Source organism: Conger conger, chromosome 17 (genome assembly GCF_963514075.1).
Source record: "Conger conger chromosome 17, fConCon1.1, whole genome shotgun sequence".
NCBI lineage: Eukaryota > Metazoa > Chordata > Actinopteri > Anguilliformes > Congridae > Conger > Conger conger.
Genome location: NC_083776.1, coordinates 23,545,161 through 23,565,063, shown reverse-complemented (window position 1 = coordinate 23,565,063; position 19,903 = coordinate 23,545,161). Strand labels below are relative to the sequence as shown.

At 43.6% G+C, this 19,903-nt stretch overlaps 1 protein-coding gene across 1 annotated transcript; it reads right to left on the bottom strand.

Moving 5' to 3' along the window:
- Positions 1-1,571: 1,571 nt before the first annotated feature.
- Positions 1,572-13,500, bottom strand: LOC133116279 (transmembrane protein 255B; the record flags this gene model as incomplete). Its single annotated transcript, XM_061225718.1, has 8 exons — positions 1,572-1,757; positions 2,363-2,506; positions 3,084-3,243; positions 3,571-3,656; positions 4,929-5,003; positions 5,700-5,789; positions 12,298-12,360; positions 13,342-13,500. Coding segments are annotated over 8 exons (963 nt in total), but the record flags the coding sequence as incomplete, so codon positions are not given.
- Between the last annotated feature and the right edge of the window lie 6,403 nt (positions 13,501-19,903).

The following is a 19,903-nucleotide window of genomic DNA, read 5'->3' as shown; positions in this document are numbered from 1 at the left end:
CCACACAAGGACACTCTCACTGATACTCAGAACACAAGAGTCCACGTTTATACTGAGCCAAGTGATTGCAAATACAAGATTCACTCAAAATCCATTTCTAACCAAATCCATTGCAAGGTTTCCCTTTTCGTACATTCAGATGATATGCAGAGGCTACTGCAAGCTCAAGATGATATTTAAGACACATTTCAAGTCTAAAGTTCTACATTTCACAGACTAAAGCACTGACTAATCTTAAATTATATTTTTAAGGTTCATCTTTGTCAGTATTTTCATTTACATACATAAGTCTGGCATCTGGTTTAAGGACACGGGACAGTGGTATGAGAGATTTAAAATGAGAAGAGGCTTCTTTCACCCAAACTGAGTACGGGTTTCACGTTAGAGTAAGTTGGCCATTTTCCTAAATAAACTTCCGAGATCACTCTGGAATATGGGCTTACAAAAGGATTTGTCCTTTGAGGGCTTTGTCTACAATATCGTGCCTGTAGCTTCAGTGACATGTGTTTTTATCTAACCATGCTTTATATTCACAAAATAGTTTTTTCTGTGATGAATCTACAAAGTGCACAATGGCATCCCCATGGCAAAGATGGCTAAATAAATATTACATTGATTGTTTGATTGATTGATAAATTGAACAAAGGCCGATTTTGGCCCAGTTGCCTGTCGGCAAGGCAAATGTTTGGAAATGTTACACGTAACTGGAATGACTGAAGTCAGAGGGCAGGGCATGCTCATAGCTCTTTTAAAGGCCCACTCAGTAATTAGGTTGCTAATCAATGACAATTTGGCAGATGGCAATGGATTGTGGTAGTTGTAGTTTTTGGACAGGTCTCTTGATTACCTAGGCAACAGCGTTGCTTTGCCTTCTAAGCCCTTGTTACTGTTGCAGTTTGCATAAGGCTACTGTGGCAATGTCAAGTACATCTCAGGTAGTTAGGCGTGGTTTATTTGGCAAAACATTAGCTAACTATACCTTTCGATATCATACCTGACGAGTTAGTGAGGAGTTTGTTTCCATGGAATGAGCTGTGCTATAAAAATGTTCATATCAAAAACAAAGAAGGAAAATATGGAAGATGGGCTAGGAACGAGTGTCGCTCCGACACTTAATTAAAAAATGTTTTTTCCTTTTCATAACAATCTATATCATTATTTTTATTAGGAGAATAATTATATACTATGGAACAATTTCTTTGTTTTTTGGTAAAGCCATTAGCATTTTATTAGCAATGAAAATTACTGAGTGGGCCTTTAACGTGCAAGTCAGAAATATGTGATTAAAATGACCTTAACAATCACTGTAACAATGTACAGTGTAACAATCACAATTGGTAATAGATGCAATGGTGTGCTAGAACACGGACTTTTGAAAAACATTCCAAAAAGCCTCCTCTTCAAAGGGATAAATAAGGCCATAAATTATCTGTTGTAATGTTACCATGGTGATTTTTCCTCAGGAAGAAACCAGCCACACCCATTAGTGCCTCCACTCCATGGGACCACAGAGGTGGGGTGGGGGAGGGGGCACACGTCTCTGGGGGGGGGGGGGTCAGGGTTCCAGTCGCTCAGTACGCATATGGTGGGGGCTTCTCACAGGGGCCGTAAGCCATCCCATAAAGCACTGGGGCGTTGGGGGTCAGCATGTAGCTGGAAGAGCCCTGGGAGGGGGGCTGGCTCTCTTCGGAGGGGGGCGCAGGTGACTCAGGCGCGGGCGGGGCTGCTGGAGGTGGGGGCTGGTAGTTGCTGGGGTGCTGACGGAAGAGAAACAGAAATATGGTGCATTCATGAGATCTCGGAAGTCAGGCAGTTTCCAAGGACTCTCAGGCACCTCCGCAGTGCTCTGAGTGTGCTCTTGAATATGCCTTCTGGCCTAACCTCCTCCCTGGTAAAACTCAACAAAGTAGCTATGTAAGGCATCAGCAATATCTTTGTTCTTATACAGCCGTTCTCCTTTGTCATTTTAAATGCATTTAACCTCTAACTTTTCTTTTCCTACTACAGTATTGAAAGAAACGCATAGGATTACATTTAGCATCTTATGCAATTTGCCTTTTCTTTTTTAACCTTAGCACGCATATAACAATATTCAGCCTTATTACTCTCAGTACTGTCCTTTTTATACATCTTATACCATTTATTATTCTTTCACACTCTTACATATAGCTTTAATCATGCACTATAGAGACTGTTTTTCCAATACTTTTCCGCACCTTTTGAATGAATTCACACTACACAAGTAAAACCTGCCCCACTTTTCATTCACAGTCCTGCAATCCAGAACTTGCTACCAGTTACATGACTTAAATTTGATCGCATCTTCAGTAAGCAGGCGGAGTGGTAAGGTTGAAGTAGGCACCTGTAAGGGCAGCGGGTAGTTGGGGTATGCGGGCAGGGTCTGGGTGGACGGGCAGTATCCAGTGTAGGTCAGCATGTGCTGTGTAGGATTGTACAGGATGTGAGGAGGCGGAGCCAGGCTGGGGGACGTCTGGGGGGTGGGGCTCTGCACACAGGAAAAGAACACGGGGTGAGTTCAGAGGTAGCTTTCATTTCACAGAACACCTGGCGTCCAAAACGCCCTGTCACACACTTGCAGAGACAAGTTCAATCACGTTCTATCGGCAGGGGTGGAAAGTCCAAGGGTCAGAAAGTTCAAGTCCTGTCATGTGGCTTTCCCACTCATGAATTCAGACAGCTGAATTCTTATTTAGCACTTATTTAGCTCTTCCTGGCTAAATAAGTGGCAATGAGCAAATCCAGGTGACTGACAAAATAAAGGGACTTTTATTTTCTGAACCTGGATTCATCACCTCTGGTCCCGGCTTATATGTGGTATGACTGGGATGTGTGTAGTAATCATGACTGGGAACTGGGCTTGTCACTCAGAGGTTATAGATTCAATCGCCTGGTGGGGGAGCCATCGGTCCTTTAAACAACGGTACTTTAACCTGTATTGTGTCAGTGAATAACCAGCTGAATGAATGAATGTAAAAAATGCAAGCGGTGTAAAGTCTGCTACGTGTAAGGACTGTGAGTCAGTCTGGTGTCTGGAGGCGGGCGGAAACTCGACAGGGCCCTACGATGTCTTTGAAGGCTCCCAGTATGGCTGCAGTGAGGATGCCCAGCAACAGGCCCAGGATGTTCAGTACCACGGAGGACCAGAGGAGACGGTAGAGATGCACCACGTCTGAGCAGCTGTTGACACCCGTGTACTCGTAATAACGCGAGTGGTCGTCCGGGCTGCACAAACAGAGAGAGAGAGAGTCAATATCCCACCCCCCTCACTCAAATATACACATGCACACATTCACGGTTTGGTAATGTATGATTGGCCGATGGATATCACTACATTGTCACCAAGATTACATTGAACTCATGCTCAACTTTGCTATCGGATGACAAATCATCCGTCGCTGTAGTATAAACCCCACAAGAAACTTTTCCTCCAAAAAGTTGTCCCAACGGACCATCAAATGATCAAACATCCCCTAACTGTAGACCTGATTGCTGTGTAGCCCAGTTCTGTCCGTCTCAGAATCTATCAGTTACTCTGCCTGCCCCTCTCACCTCTCGCAGCTGTGCAGGTCACAGCAGTAGCAAGTGTTGCTTTTCACTCGAAGTTTACACTTGCTGTTAAAAGAGTAGCAGGTCACCTGGGGAGATGAAGTCAGATGAACCATCAGAAAATACTGTATTGCTTTTGGCCATGACATTACCAGCGAGTGACAACTGTCAGACATTATCTAACTGGTTACACTGCTTTCATTTCACACCAGTATATGGGTTATTTCATACGATCAAACCCCAGTCCTGGAGGGCCACAATGTCTTTAAGTTTTTCTATTAACCACTATTAAAGTTTGTTTAAATTGCAAACACCCCTTTATACTAGTTAAATATAGTTGGGCTTTTCATTGAATCGGGGGGTGTCCTGTAATTCTAACTGCAGTGAGATCCTAAATTTGGTTTACCCAGTTATCATGGTAATCTGTAGGCAGACTAAATATCCCTCCACACATTTAATAAATATACATTTACTGCCAGATATTGTCAGTTCTCATTAGAGACCCACTTAATTTACTGTGACAAAAACAGCAACAATCCAACATCCTGGCTGACACCACGATCTACAGTAATGCTACCTAATAACACTTAATCACACAGTAAACAGCAGCCAAGCAGAGTACAAACAGTTTTTGACTCCAAGACCTTCACGTTTAAATGTCAGTCTCCCCTGTCCATTAAACAGTGCATTTCTCTAAGCTCTGTGTGCTCCACCCTCATTTCAGGCTAGTCCCTGTGAAGTTGTCTAGGTCTCATAATTTATCTGTCCTGATTGTAGAGCATCCATTTGATCCTCTATTTTAAGCTAGCTTGTGCAAATTGTGAGTATTTTCTTTTGTGACAACAAACTACATCAGTGTAGCAGCGAGGGGCTGATTTGAAGTGTGTCAAGACCCAGATTATTTCATTACTTTTTTGTCCTGGGGGCAAAAAATGATCTGTATGAGCCAAACATTTTCCACATTCTATCCATGAACAGTGTTCCAATATGATGAAATGTGCCATCATTATTATACCACTAGTGGGTGCTATTCTGAAATTGTGTGCAGATATTGACATATTTATATTCACAGCAAGGCTGCCCAACCCTGTTCCTGGAGATCTACAGTCCTGTAGGTTTTAAATTCAACCCTAATTTCGCACACCTGATACCAATTAGCAGCTCAAGGAAAACTGAGGCGCGCTTCATTACGGTTGGACAGTAGATCTCCAGGAACAAGGTTGGGCTGCCCTGATTTACAGTTTGCATTATAATTCGTTTTTTTCTCACAGAGCTAAATTCAGTTCTGTAGTGGGTCAAGTTTATATTCCCATCTCTCTGCAGAACAGTGACAGGCTGGTGTGTAAGATGGTCAGACGCACCTCGGTGTAATAGTTGTCGTAGGCGTACCCACTGACGAAGAACTCACACCTGTCCTCCAGCAGGGGTCTCCTGTCCTGCAGCGTGAGGTGGGAGGGTAGAAGAGATGGAGAGAGAGAAGGACACATGGGGGGGGGTGTCCTAGAGGACCGTCCCACCCTGACCCCACTGCAGACTCATTGAGCCTCCCACCGGGTCACTTGTATTTGATTAAGGTCTCTCAACACTGATGACTTTCTTGGACCAGTGGAGAAAGGAGGTAATGGGTTATTTCGCTGATTTAGGGCTGACACAGGTAGGACACTGGAGGAGAGGAGCTGGACTCCTCGAGCAGGTGATGAGTAATCGCTGCCAGGTCCAGTTACCCTTAAGGCCGAAACGAGACTTTTCTCCGATTATGTTCCGTTATTGGCTATTCGTTTCACTGACAGTTTCATTAGAACAGAGGGACTGTGTGAGTGTGTGGGTGTCTGCACGTGGGTGTGCGTGCGCATGTGCCCATGCTTGCGTGTGTGCGTGTTTGTGTGCATATGCTTACATATATGTGTATGTGGGCATATGTATGCATGTGTGTATGTTTGTCTGTGTGTGTCTATGTGTGTGCATGCTTGCGCATATGTGTGCACCTGTGGTGAGCGTGTGTGTGTGTGTGTGTGTGTGTGTGTATGCATGTGTGAGGGTGAAGTGGGGTATTTTAGGGAAATAGGGTGTCCACGGGTATGTGACAGGCACGAGCAGACAGCAGGAGGCGCTAGAGGACAGGAGATACTCACCATGAACTCAGCTGCAATGATCCCGTTCACAATAGCACAGAAGAAGGCGGCGACCACGCCAATACTGACAAAGATGATGGATGACACCAGCTAGGGCAGAGACAAAACACAGAGAGATGTGAGAAAGAATCTATTTTTATCCTCCTTTACTGGAAACTCTTTTCCGTGACTTTTTTCAAGGAGCTGATACTTCACCAACTGCTTCATCTAAGCACAAAGTCACACCTGTGGCAGGTAGTTCTCCTGCACTGCCCTCAAATCCAAAATCACGCCCTGGTTTTCTTTCCTCTCGGGTATTGAACTGAACAATTAGTGCTACTGATTGGCCAGACTGCCTTCACACCTGACTCCCAGGTGTAAAAAACTAGCAGTTCCCAGCCCTTGAGGACCGTCATGCATAACACTGTCGCTGGACTAAAAACTGCCCTTAAAGCTGGCCCTGCCTCAAACAATAGAAGCACACGCACGTGTTCTCCCCCTCCATCTTACCCCTCTTCCTCCCTCCCTCCCTCCCTCTCCCCCCATTCGCAGTGCTTGTCCGGACACTAGCCCTTCCTCTGATTAAACTTGACCTCTCTCCTCCACTGAATTTCATGCCTGAGTGACTTATTGATGCACCACCCCCACCCCCCACTCCCACTGCCCACAAGTCTCCTTCACATATTTCCATAGTAACAAACTGAGCACCCTTCTCTCCATAGAGGAGAGGCACATGAGGTGAAGGTGAAGCTGTAATCATGGTCAGTTTGAAGAAGTGGAGGAGGGAGGCTTTGGTAAAAGTCTGGTTTTGGTCAGGAAGAACAGCAGAAACACAAGCCTGTCGATACAAATCACAAGGGCCGTCATCAATTACACACACTCCAAAAAGTGACTGTCTTAACAAGCATTTTAGACCTGTAAAGAAATGTGCTCAATTATTAAAATATTACCTTGTTTTAAGTTCATGTTTGCTTGAAAAAAAAGTAACATTTTCTTAGCCCATTGGCAAATCTTGAAATGAGTCAAACCATATTACCTCATTGGCAATATTTTCGTCTTATTTAGTGAAAGAAATAAGACTAAGTGTCAATGTAAGACTAAAATCTTTTGCAGTGCATAGACCACAGCATTGTAAAGAGAGCACTGTTGCACACAGACCTCAGTAGGCAATAATATACACACACACAAAGAACACAGCACAATTAATATACATTTACGGTGCGTTTCTGCTCGCCTAGATTCAACAAAACATGGCTGCAGTCAGTCTAGTATACCTTACACTCCCGGGGTCAAGCAGAACTAGGTGTGTTCATTATAACGTTGTGGGAAGCAGAAATAGTTAAAGCATTAAAGAGGTTTTTTGTTTTTAATTCCAGGGGCTGTTTTTTTTCTCATAAAATAAGATATTCTGGCCCAGAAGGCAGTTGCTTAATAACTTGCCAGACCAGATGCAATCTGTGAAGGTACAAATGTAAGACTATTCTGACTGTGCTGCTTTGCAGAATTAGACCTTTAGATTCCACAGATACAAATTAAAACTGAGTTCAGGATTATTGCTTTCCACCTGCACAGGAATACTAATTGCATACGACTTCATATCTGCCAACTTAATGACAGCAAAGTGGAATTTGAGTATTGCAGCAGCAATAAATAGCACCCAGTTATGAAAGCACCTACAAAAATAATACAGCAGTCATTTTCTCTCTTGCGACCTGTCCAGGGTGTATTCCTACCTTTTACCCAATGTATGCTGGGATAGGCTCCAGCCCCCCTGTGACCCTGTTCAGGATAAGCGGGTTAGGATAATGTACGTATGTATGTATGTATGCATGTATGTATGTATGGGTTAATACCATTTTCTCAAGAAATCTTTTTCTGGAAGCTTCTACGCTTCTAAAACGTGAATTGTATGAATGCATGAAATTCTTCATGACAGCTTTTTCAGGTCGTATTAACATCTTTGATATAGGGAAAGTGAGACACGGATTTGGAGTCAGGTGTACCTGGTAAAATATAACAAAAGCTTAATCCACTACTTTAAGTTTGCAAGGTACAGACAAACACAAAAAGCCCACAACCCAAACATTTTTAATTTATATATGCAGAACCATTGGCAAGTATACTATAAAATCTATACTTACTGAATATAAAAACAGTATGTATACCGAAAGTACATGACAGAAAATGTATAAACATTGCTTCAATAGCAAGAGAACGGACAAATCTCTAGCACATTGCCAATAAAATCTTGTTTCGGATTAACAGCAAGTTACTAATGAAGAGGCATTAATTCTGGTGGCCATCTGCACATTGAAATGAGAGAATAAAGTGTGATATATAGACACATGACTCCATTTTGTAAGATCCCCTCCTGCAGGCTCCAGGCTGAACCATCTGAGCTCTCTCTCATTTGGGAGACGGAGCAGCTGCTTGGACAGCTGTGGAGAAATTTGACCACAACTCCAACGGGGGCAGATTCGGTCCAGCCAAGACAGCCCATCACAGATGGGCCTTCAAAATCTCATTGCCGAGCGATTTTACGGCCTTCAGAACCTCATCACCAAATGCTTTCACCCCACTCCTCTACCGCTCTGCTGTCTGTCTCTCCACCAATAGGAGCAAAGCTGGGTTCTGTGCCATGGAGCATGACTCAGCTACACACCCTTTCTACCCCCAATCCCAACCTAACCCAACACCCCTACCCCACCTCATATCCCAACCCAACCCAACACCCCTACCCCACCCCAAACCCAACCCAACACCTCTACCTCACCCCAATCCCAACCCAACCCCAACCTAACCCAACACCCCTACCCCACCCCAATCCCAACCCAACCCAACACCCCTACCCCACTCCAATCCCAACCTAACCCAACACCCCTACCCCACCCCAATCCCAACCCAACACCCCTACCCCACCCCAATCCCAACCTAACCCAACGCCCCTACCCCACCCCAATCCAAACCTAACCCAACACCCCTACCCCACCCCAATCCCAACCTAACCCAACACCCCTACCCCACCCCAATCCCAACCTAACCCAACACCCCAACCCAATCCCAAACCAACCCAACACCCCTACCCCACCCCAATCCCAACCTAACCCAACCTCACCCCAATCCAAACCTAACCCAACACCCCTACCCCACCCCAATCCCAACCTAACACAACATCCCTACCCCACCCCAATCCCAACCTAACCCAACACCCCTACCCCACCTCAATCCCAACCCAACCTAACACCCCCACCCCACCCCAATCCCAACCTAACCCAACACCCCTACCTTACCCCAATCCCAACCTAACCCAATACCCCTACCCCACCCAAATCCAAACCTAACCCAACCCAAACCTTCTACCCCACCCCAATCCCAACCAAACCCAACACCCCTACCTTACCCCAATCCCAACCTAACCCAATACCCCTACCCCACCCAAATCCAAACCTAACCCAACCCAAACCTAACCCCACCCCCAAACCCAAACTAAATTAACACTCCCTATTCAAACTTAACTCAGCCCCCCTTAACCCCAAATCACAACCTAACTCAACCCACAACCCATCACCCATTTTTACTTAACCCAACTACACAGACCGCCCAAATCCTAAAAAAAGCACTACCCTCCCAACCCCAAATTCTGACCCCAACACAAACTCCCCTACCTAACCCCCAATTCCAATGTAACCCAACTCTCCCATCCCCAATCTTGTACTAACCCAACCCTCCATCCCACTCCCAATTCTGATCTGACCCAACCGCCCCAGCCCGGATCCGGACCCAACTGACAACTGATCACATTCTGAGCAAATCATGCATATCAATACCATTGAGGTCTATCCCAACATTCCGCCTTCTTGACCTAGTGTCCCTAAATCCTGACCTAAAACTACCCAATAACACTAACAGCAGGTTCGAACCCTGGCTCATTTTACCACTGTGCTTTAATATTTAACAAACCAGAGCAAAGAAATATGACACTGCTCAAACAAATCATAACCTCAGTAATCAAATCAGCCAAGGTCATCAATGATATCCATGCCCCTCACAATAATTACTTTAGTAACGAACTGGGGGGGTCACTCTGCGACTGATCCATATTAATGAACCGTTTAAATTGTGACTGATCCATATTAATGAGCTGTTAAATGACTCCGTGGTGCTGTGACAGTGCCCATGTCAGTGGATCTGGACAGCGCCACTAGCTCACGTTATCTGAGCAGCGGCAGCTAGCTCGTAAAAGAGCCCACGCGCAAACACACACACACACACACACACACGTGCCCCTATGAGGCAGCCAGCATGATGAGCGCATAACTCTTGGGAAAAACACAGCCAGACCGTAACGTTACACAACGGCCAGCGCGGCCTCAAGGTCGACTGCAGCGGGCGGGTGATCGATGGCGGGACCGGGCGCCGCTGTAATCAGGCCTGGAGCGAACCGGCCTTGCTGCTAAAATATGGGGCCAGTGTCCAGCCACAGGGGCCCCAAGGTGACCAGGAGAGCGAGGAGCCCTGAAGCGTAGCGTTCAGCGGGCAGGAGGAGGAGCCGCCAAGCACATGAACAAACGCACACAGCTGCAGGCGCGTGATGCGAGCCAAAGCACTGTGGCTGAAACGAGGCCTATACAAAATGGCCGCCCACAAAGAGAACACCGTCCCAGCGCCGAAATCGTTCTTCACAAAGAAGACAGCTGGTGCAGCTGTTATTTCTCTTGCAGTAAGGTGGTTTGACTGGCCACCGAGGGCTGTTTGACATTTCTATCAGTGCGAAAACCTCATTCCCGCTAACCGGGGAACTCTGCCAGCCGCACTTTGATTAAATCTGACACGGACCCCTCAGTGGCAGCGCCCTACCAGGTTGTGTGTTCGAATGTGTGACCCTGTCTGTCAGTGGCGGGGAGAGGAGATGTGAGGGGCGGTGGTGGAGGAGAGGAGGGGCGGTTTGTTGCTGAGTGGAAACAAAGTCAGCTCCATTACGGACACTCACAGATCCGAACAGCACCGGCAGCACCGTGATTAAATTTTAACGTCGGGATTGGAGGAGATGGCAGAGATCCGGGCCCTCCCTTTAAATCACACGGAGATGGCGGCCCGCCACCGCAACGGTCCCCCCCGTCCAGCCCAGCCCGGGCGGGTCGGCCCTGTCGCCATGGGAACCGCGCTTGGCAGGGGCGTGCGATTAAAGGGGGGGGGGGGGGAATTAGACTCTGGCGAAGGAGCTATCGGCCCCGGCTGCAGATTAAGCTGCGGATCATTTAAAAAGCGCTTCATTAGCACCTGGATTTACACACATCTCCCCCCCTCCCTCTCTCCACCCCCCCCCACCCCGCTCACCGCGGCTCTGCATCCAGCAGAGCGCACAGCTTTTCTGAGCAGTCAGCGAACGCACACGGGAGCACCGGTGCGCGTGCGTGTCCTGACCACCACCGCCGTGTGTGAATAATGGAGGAGGCGATCATCGGGGGAAGAGAGGAGCGGGATGGGGTTTCAGTGTAACCCGGCAGGTGTATCAGGGTTGGGCTCCAGGACAGAAATACGAGATGAGACACAGAGGCAGAGGACACACCCGATCCCTGGTATCCTGGCCGGGCCTCACTCACACATGCACACATGAAACCCTTCCCACAATGCAACGGCCATCCTCATTCTCATTCCCTGTGTTTAGAGTAGGCCATATCCAAAACAAGTAGGCACAATATTTTAAGGACACAGCATTTGGATTTTGGGCAAGGCCACAGTTCACAAAACTCTGGACATACATGCATCATCCGGGGATTTTAACTTTGCTACATTTAGATAACATTTTGTCTACTCAACAACTTTCTTATCCAGTGTACTCAATGCATACTGGATAAGAGCGTCTGCCAAATGCCAATAATGTAATGTAATGTAATGCTCAACAGTAGGCAAGCAAGCCATTTCAGAGGCGGGAAAAGTATTTTATCAGAGCTTATATTCTCTCAGCTCTACCTGTATTCCATAACCTGGGTCTTATAGCCTCTAACCTGGGTGCACAGTCCCTCTGCTGGGCCTGTAGTGTCTAACCTGGACCTGGAGCTCCTTACTTAAGCAGCACTGTAGTATACCGGTAAAATAACTTCCCTTGTAACTGAAATGTTGCCATTTCCCCAGGTAGGACACGCCTGTTGCACCATTGAGCTAGGAACTTAACCAGCATTGTTTCAGTATTCAATATATCCAGCTATACAGAAGGATATATATGAGCTTCGGCTCAACATCTCTGTAGTCATGGGGACACTGAAACAGACACCGTTTCGATCCGTTTGTACTCAGCAGCAATTCATAATAATCAGAGTGGTCCTGGTGCCATCTGAGCACGCAATGCATTGTGGGAAGGCCATCTCAGTCATCAATTCAAATCGAATTCCTCTGTTTTCCTGAGTGCGCATCCAATCACAATCACTCTTCTGGATACATGGCCATTCACATGTGCCACCCAGATCTTGTGCCCAAACTAACACAATAATATAACATAACATAATAATCTGAAAGCAAAGGCAACAGGGCAATTTGTACATACAGGGTATATCTCATAGGGTGGGTTGACCAGAGCAGGGATGTCACAGAGAGAGAGAAAAGGACACTCACTACTCACCATCGGTCTCCGGTTCTCCACGAGGTTTATTCCCACAATCCCAAGGAAGGATCCAAAACTCAGCTGAGGAGAAACGGGAAATGCACTTGGTCACAGCAGAGCGAAGGGCGAAGGGCCAAGTGATTAAAAGTGATGCTTCACTTTCTGGGTTTTTTAGCCTGAGTTATAAAGCCCTTATGTAGGTTCCTTCAAATAAAGTGTAACCTAATTACTATAGTTCACACAACCATGGTAGTTCCAGCACAATATTAAACAGATTTTATGCACAATTATAAACAATCATAGTTGTGAAAGCTGCTTTGAAGTGACTTTTCTTTTAGACCATGAAATCCTTTCTTATGTCTATTGCTATCTATTATGTCTATTATGGTTGTCAGAAACTTCTGTAAATATCTAAAATATCCTTTATTGCACATAAAACTAAATTTGTCAAGGCTAATCATGCAGAAAGCGAACAATTTAAGATTATATGGGGATGAGATTTATCTTACATTACATTGGAATTTAATGAAATATAAATGTAATTTACCATATTTAAACTTAGCCATAACAATAGAACAATAGAAAACATAATCAAAAAGATTGCTTTGTTTTTTTTAAGTAACAGAAACAAATGCCACCATTTATGGAATATTTTGTAAATAACTGAAAAAGCTTACAGGTATGTAATTGACTGCTTAAGTCAGAGTAACAACAAAGACCAGCAGACCCTGCAGCTCTCCAAGACCAGGAATAAATATCACTGCTATAACCTGTGGCATCAGATGATTAAAATGAGAACAGAGCTCAAGATGGCTACACAGACTTGTGAGAAATGTGTGTTTAGCTAGCTGCGAAATGTCCTCTGAATGGGGCAGGTGGAGATGGGTAGGGATGGGGCAGTTGAGGGTGGGGCAGTTGGGGATGGGTGGGGATGGGGCAGGTGGGGATGGGTGCTGGTGGTGTGCCAAAGATGATGATGATGGAGATGAACAGAGAGTGATCACTGTGTGACAGAGATGAAGAGTTATCACTGTGTGACGGAGATGAAGAGTTATCACTCACGATGATCCCGGGGTAGTGACCAGCCACGGCTACATTGGACGTGCGTGTGGCGGACACCAGTCCCACCACCAGGATGACGATAGAGAGGAACTGCAGGGCGATGGAGAACCACATGGCAGTTCTGCGCCTCTTCGCAAACTGCTCTGTAGAGGAGCATAATGATACATATTACACACACACACACACACACACACACACATACACACAAACACACAGAGAGGCATGCATCCACTGTAGACACACTGAACACAAACTTTATCCAATACACCACAGAAACACACACAGAGGCATGCACTGTAGACACACTAAACACAAACATTATCCCACACACTACAGAAACACACACACACACACACACACACCACAGAGACACTGGGCAATACACATTATCCCACACACTACAGAAACACACACACACACACACACACACAATAGAGACAATGGGCAATACACATTTTCCCACGCACCACAGACACACACACACCACAGAGACACTGGGCAATACACATTATCCCACGCACCACAGACACACACACACACCACAGAGACGCTGGGCAATACACATTATCCCACGCACCACAGACACACACACACACCAGAGACACTGACCAATATATATTATCCCGCACACCACAGAAACACATACACACCACAGAGACACTGACCAATATATATTATCCCACACACCACAGAAACACACACACACACCATCACACACATCAAAGAGACATTGAACAACACACATTGTCCCATACATCACAGATACACACACACACAGTCATAGAGACACACACGTATTGTAGCAACATCATCCTCAGGTCATAAAACAGTTACACACCGCTACACCACACACATTACATTCTCTCCTTTCCACTCCTGTTTCTCCTCCCCTTACACCTCACCACGCCAATTTACTATAAGGCTCATTTCTAAAATCCAGAGACAGGACCACTCTTCTGATGCAGTACCAAAAGTTACATAACATTGTCTGTCCCAGCAGAAAGGGTCTTCCTGAGGTCCACCCTCATTCAACATTCACAATAATGGACCAAAGGTTCACAGTGACACAAGGGCTCAAGCTAACTGACTCAAGGTTCAGACCTACTGACCCGAGGGTTCACACTTACTACTGACCAACAAAAGGGAGTGGTTGCTGGAACAACATCCTTTTTTTTTTGGATGAGGTCCTCCCTACTCCTTTTGCCTCCTGATGCTTCTGTAATCAGGAATATGTACAGAGGAATCGCATCAGATCTGTGAATAGACCACTCTATCGCTTCCATTAGCATCGTTTGATCATCGCTAGTGGTGTGTGGAGCCATCATAGGACCTGAATTAGCCTGCTAAAATTCCTGCCTATTATATCCCAGGTGTTCTTTTCCGCATCCCACCATTTTTCAGGACCTCAACTTGGCTGCCTGAGGAATGGTTTTCCCGTTTTCCCAAAATCACCACCTGTTCAGATTTTCTGTTTCATTGATTCCATCTAGATTAGAAAATGTCTATTGCAAAGAAGTGTGAGAACCTGTTTATAAACAGCATCATAGAAAAATAAAGATTGATAAATTCAATTATACTGAAAGACACCAGAAAAGCACCACATTTCAGCTGATGTTGATCACATGTACTGTCCCCTGGCATCTTAGTATGCACACATGTAGTACTGGAGCTCTGAGCTATTATATTACAGGATATTACAGTATTCCACTGAGCTCGACAGGACGATAAACTATGTACAGTGGAGAAGCAAACAAGCAAAGAAAACGAACAAGGACATTCAGGCGGAACCCGCAGGTTGTCCTAAGACAAAGACTCCGATAAACAGACTGCAGGGTACAACTGCGGAACACACGGACTTCGCCTGCTAGTTCTCATTTTCCTCGAGATCATAAACTCTGCTGATTAAGCACGAATCATTAGTCATACAATAGACGACTGTAAAAAAATCCACGGAATCAAAAGTCATAGTTTCTCAAATCGGAAACATTAAAGTACATCAGACTAATCAAACTAATAATAATAAAAAGAAATTATTATTATAAATATTATTATAAATATTATTATAAATTATTATTATTTTTATTTTATTATTAGTAGTATTATTAGCTATTGTGTGCCGTTATTAAATGGTTTATTAGAAATAGTTCATTCCCGTCTTCGTAAACTACAGCTTATCCCGGCTGAGTAAAACTGCGTGGGATCTAGAAATGAAATTCATTCAAGAATTAATGTAAAAAAAAAAAAAAAAAGAATTTCAAGGTGAATCTTTCCAGAATAGGTAATACCTTATCAATAAAGGTTCATTGTAAAACAATATTAATAAGTTCATCCTTTTTCGTTGCTTCTCAAGCACAAAATGTTACCTGCAGGATCCAGAACGGTAGTGGTTGGTGTTGGGACCGTCGACTGTTGCATCTCGTCTGTCCTGGCGTTTAGTGAGGAAATAAGCAAATATGAACGTAAACACCAGCAGTCCCCACACACCAGCAAAATGCCCGTTACAGGAAAATTATCAGATATGTAGCTCCCAAGCGTTATTTGTTCTTTCTCGCACACCAAACTTGCGCCGGCGTCCTTACAGCATCTCCATACGGTGCGGAACTTTCGCTGGCTGAAACAGCCTTCAGTCCAGGAGAACCCGGCACCCGCAGTCGCTTCCTCGCGGCAGTGTCTACAGAATCAAGTCTCGCCCTGAGGGACGTTCGTGTGACCCGACACCGCCGAGGAGCAACTAAGGAGGAAACGGTTGCCCCAAAAGGACCCGACGCCCCCAAGTCTTCAGTCATCTCAAGGTACTGCGGAGTTGCACAGTCCACATTATCTCATCACCAGCTGAAATTGTGAACTTACTTTCACTCGCGATTGCGTTCGAATTATAATCGATTCTGATTTCTGTGGCATTTATATTGATATTGGATTTGTCAATACAAACGGTTGTTAAGAGTTCAAATAATTGTGCCAGACTGAAGCCCATATTTGTTTTATATTATTTTATCTTCCCACAAAAAAAAAGAGTATACAATCCCAAAGATTTTGCCTAATAAACTTAATCTGCATGAACTAATTGATTGATTGGAATGCTCCCTCAGGTGAGCACAAGTGTGGGCCTGTTAAAGAAAATAATCTGTGCTGACAAATGGGATTATCTTTTTGCAACCAGGTTTGGGCAGGATTGGAGAGAACTTGGAAATAGCCTATGCACAGTCTCAAACTTGTGATACAGTAAAAACAAGTTATATATATTAGCAATCCTGAATCTGCTTTGGTTGCACATGTACAATGTTGCTTGTGATATTCTGTTGAAGGTAGTTGGTGACCTGTGGCATCTTGCTGTGGAGATGGTAACACTGTTAACGGAATGACAGGAATGAAGTTGTGTAATTAATAGGTCAGTAAATGTTAACCAGTCAGGGAGTAATAATATCAATAATGGTTTTATGCTGCATCTATAGGTACGGTCTGTTCTTAATAACATAATTAACGGTTCAAAGCGGTGGTGTCAAACTCCATGGAGGTATGCTGTGTGTATACACTGGTTTTTATTCCAGCTTCAGATCTTGATAAAATAATTTAATTATGTGCTGAATTAGGGCTGTAGGTTTTCACATGTATATAAAGTGAAATGTGTCATTTGTGTTGACTAAATAACACGAAAAACGTGTTGCTGAAATCGTGTCTCTCTTGGTGTTGGGCCTCTATCATTGCTTTCTATCACAGTCTCCAGAGGTCGAATGGGTCAGTGACACAGTAAAGTGCTGTTTTATTGAAGGTCTCAAAATATGGTGGGAACAGATGACTTTACAAGCCCTTGGGTCAGTTTAGAGTCTGGGTCCTAGAAACCTCGTTATCAGTTCTATTGTGTCTTGAGTGTTATTTACAGACTGTGCCCAAATTTACAATGTAGTACATCAATGACATTGTGAGATCGCGTTTTTGATAATCAAATCACATAAATCGGATATGAAAGCATCATCTACTAATGATATCCTTCTATATGTATCAATACAACAGTGAACTGTTTAAAAAGTGCTGGCTATTTTTATTTATTTTTGGTTTTAATTTTTATTCATGTGTTGTGTGTATTTGTGCCTGAATGTATGTGTGTGTATTAATATACTGTAGGTCAGCAAGGCTTTCTGCATACAAAAAACACACAAAAATGTAAAATGATTGATACAGCATTTTAATGATTTCAATAATTGGAGCAGCATACTAGAATTGCACATAGCAAGACATTGTCAAACCAGCGTTTAGGCTTATGGCATAGTTCAACACGGACATTTTGAATACTGCCTTGTGTCCTGCATGTCTTCAATTGACTGTGATGACCTTCTATGAGAGAACCCATGATCAGGAAATTGTGTCGAAATTAATAAAACCTCTATTTATGGAGACCTGCCTCCTTAACTATACAAGTTCCTGCTTGATTTATGAGATCTCATTTTGAGTGCTAGGGAGAACTTTTTCTTTTTGTCCAAAATCTTATCAAGATTTTGTACAACTGATATGTTATATTATACATTTGATATGTTACTCTAGTAGTACTAGCAATGGGTGATGGGATAATTTCATTACATTATTTAATTTTAATGCATTCAGATTTTTCAATAACAGGCTGTCCGTAAAATAGTATGGAATGGTTTCCATAGTAACATCCATCCTAGGTGGGATTAAATGGGAAATAAACGGCTGTGTTTTTCTTGCCATGGTAAATGGACCGGAAGATTGAGAGTAGCTGTCTCTCCCAGCTCTCCATCACTGAGAGTGTCTGTACCTCCACAGACCGCACACAGGCCTAAGGCTTCCTCTCAGAGCACCTCACGCCCATCCCAATATTTAGGAACAACCATGTCGCCCACTTCCGCCTTCACAGCTGCTGCTGGATAAGGATAAAATCAGGGGCAGGAACAGCCTGTACAAGACTTAACTTTTTGTCAAAAACGTTCTATAAAATTTGGTGTGAAACTGTCCTTCAAGGATGAATCTTAGCAATCAAAAATCTAGTGTTAAAGATCAAAAATATTACATCTTCTGACACATCCAACTTGTTACTCAACACGGACCAATTAATTCTAAAACCCTACTTCCTGATCCATCAATCATATTATATTTATTAATTTCCCCCAAAATCTCTACAGAGCACTTAGGAAATTATATTATTGGAACCTAAGAAAAGGAAAATAAAAATAAAAAAGGTATATAGCAGATATATTAAAGAAATGAAATCTTTCCAATTGCGTATACTATATTTTAAATGACTGAAGGCACCAGTCAGCACCAGTACAGAGGGGGTAATTTAATTTCTCAACAAATACTACATTTCTCATACACTCAGTGAGCACGTTATCAGACCAAATGTCAGAAAGGGGAAGAAATGTGATCTAAGTGACTTTGACCGTGGAGTGATTGTTGGTGCCAGACAGGGTAGTTTGAGTCTCTCAGAGAATGGGGCGGAAAAAAAAATTAAATCCAGTGAGCAGCAGTTGTGCCAGACTGGTGAAAGCTGACAGGAAGGTCACAGTAATGCAAATAACCACATTTCAACAGTGGTATGCAGAAGAGCATCTCTGAACACACAATGTGTCAAACCACCAAAGTGGATAGGTCTACAGCAGAACACCAATAAATAAATAAATAAGTCTAATAAATACCTGACTCAGTGAGTTCATATATCACCTGTAAGATTTACATTTACATTACATTACAAGTTCATTCAATTAAAAATAACCATAGATATCAGTGAAATGAATCAGTGTCAACGATTTCTGTCTTTAAACTAATCTCAGCAAAACACTTATTTTTAATAACTTTTAATAACATGTATTGTACAGTGCAATGGTAGCCTCATTCCAAACAAATTTGGGAAACCCAACCAATCACAAGACAAAGATTCACCAAAAACACTAAAGCAGATGAGAGGTCTTAGACAGAGACACAGGGTTATGGTTAGGGTTGCATACACTCACAACCTTTTGGAGAATGGAAAAAAAAAACTGAATGTTGGAAAAATGAATTGAGAGTTGTTGCTTAGCTGTAGGTCTACAGTGACTATTAAATGACCAGTTTCATACATATGCCAGTCACACACACACTTGCACAAACTAATGCACACACACACACGTACACACACACACACACACACACACAAATGGACACATAAAAATGCTGGAGATTAACTCCAGGTAGCCAGTTATCATTAACAGCAACCTCTCACCAAATAACTACTGGTGAAGTAAATACTGGATATATTTTTTTTTAAATCATATACATTTGAAATATTAATGAAATATAATAAAATGTCGCTGAACAATGCGGACCAATTCATTCTCAAACCCAATCACCAGAGCCATCAATCAAATTATATTTATTAAAATATATAATTCTACTGCTACAGAGCACTTAGGAAACTATTCAATGTGCATTTCTCTCTGCAGCATTAGCCAATACTCATGACTAAATATATATGTGGACTCAGCTGCTTTAGCTGTATCTTTAAAATGAAAAAAAATTTATCGGAGAAATTTAGCTTTAATCTGAATATAAGCAGAACGGAAGCCTTCAG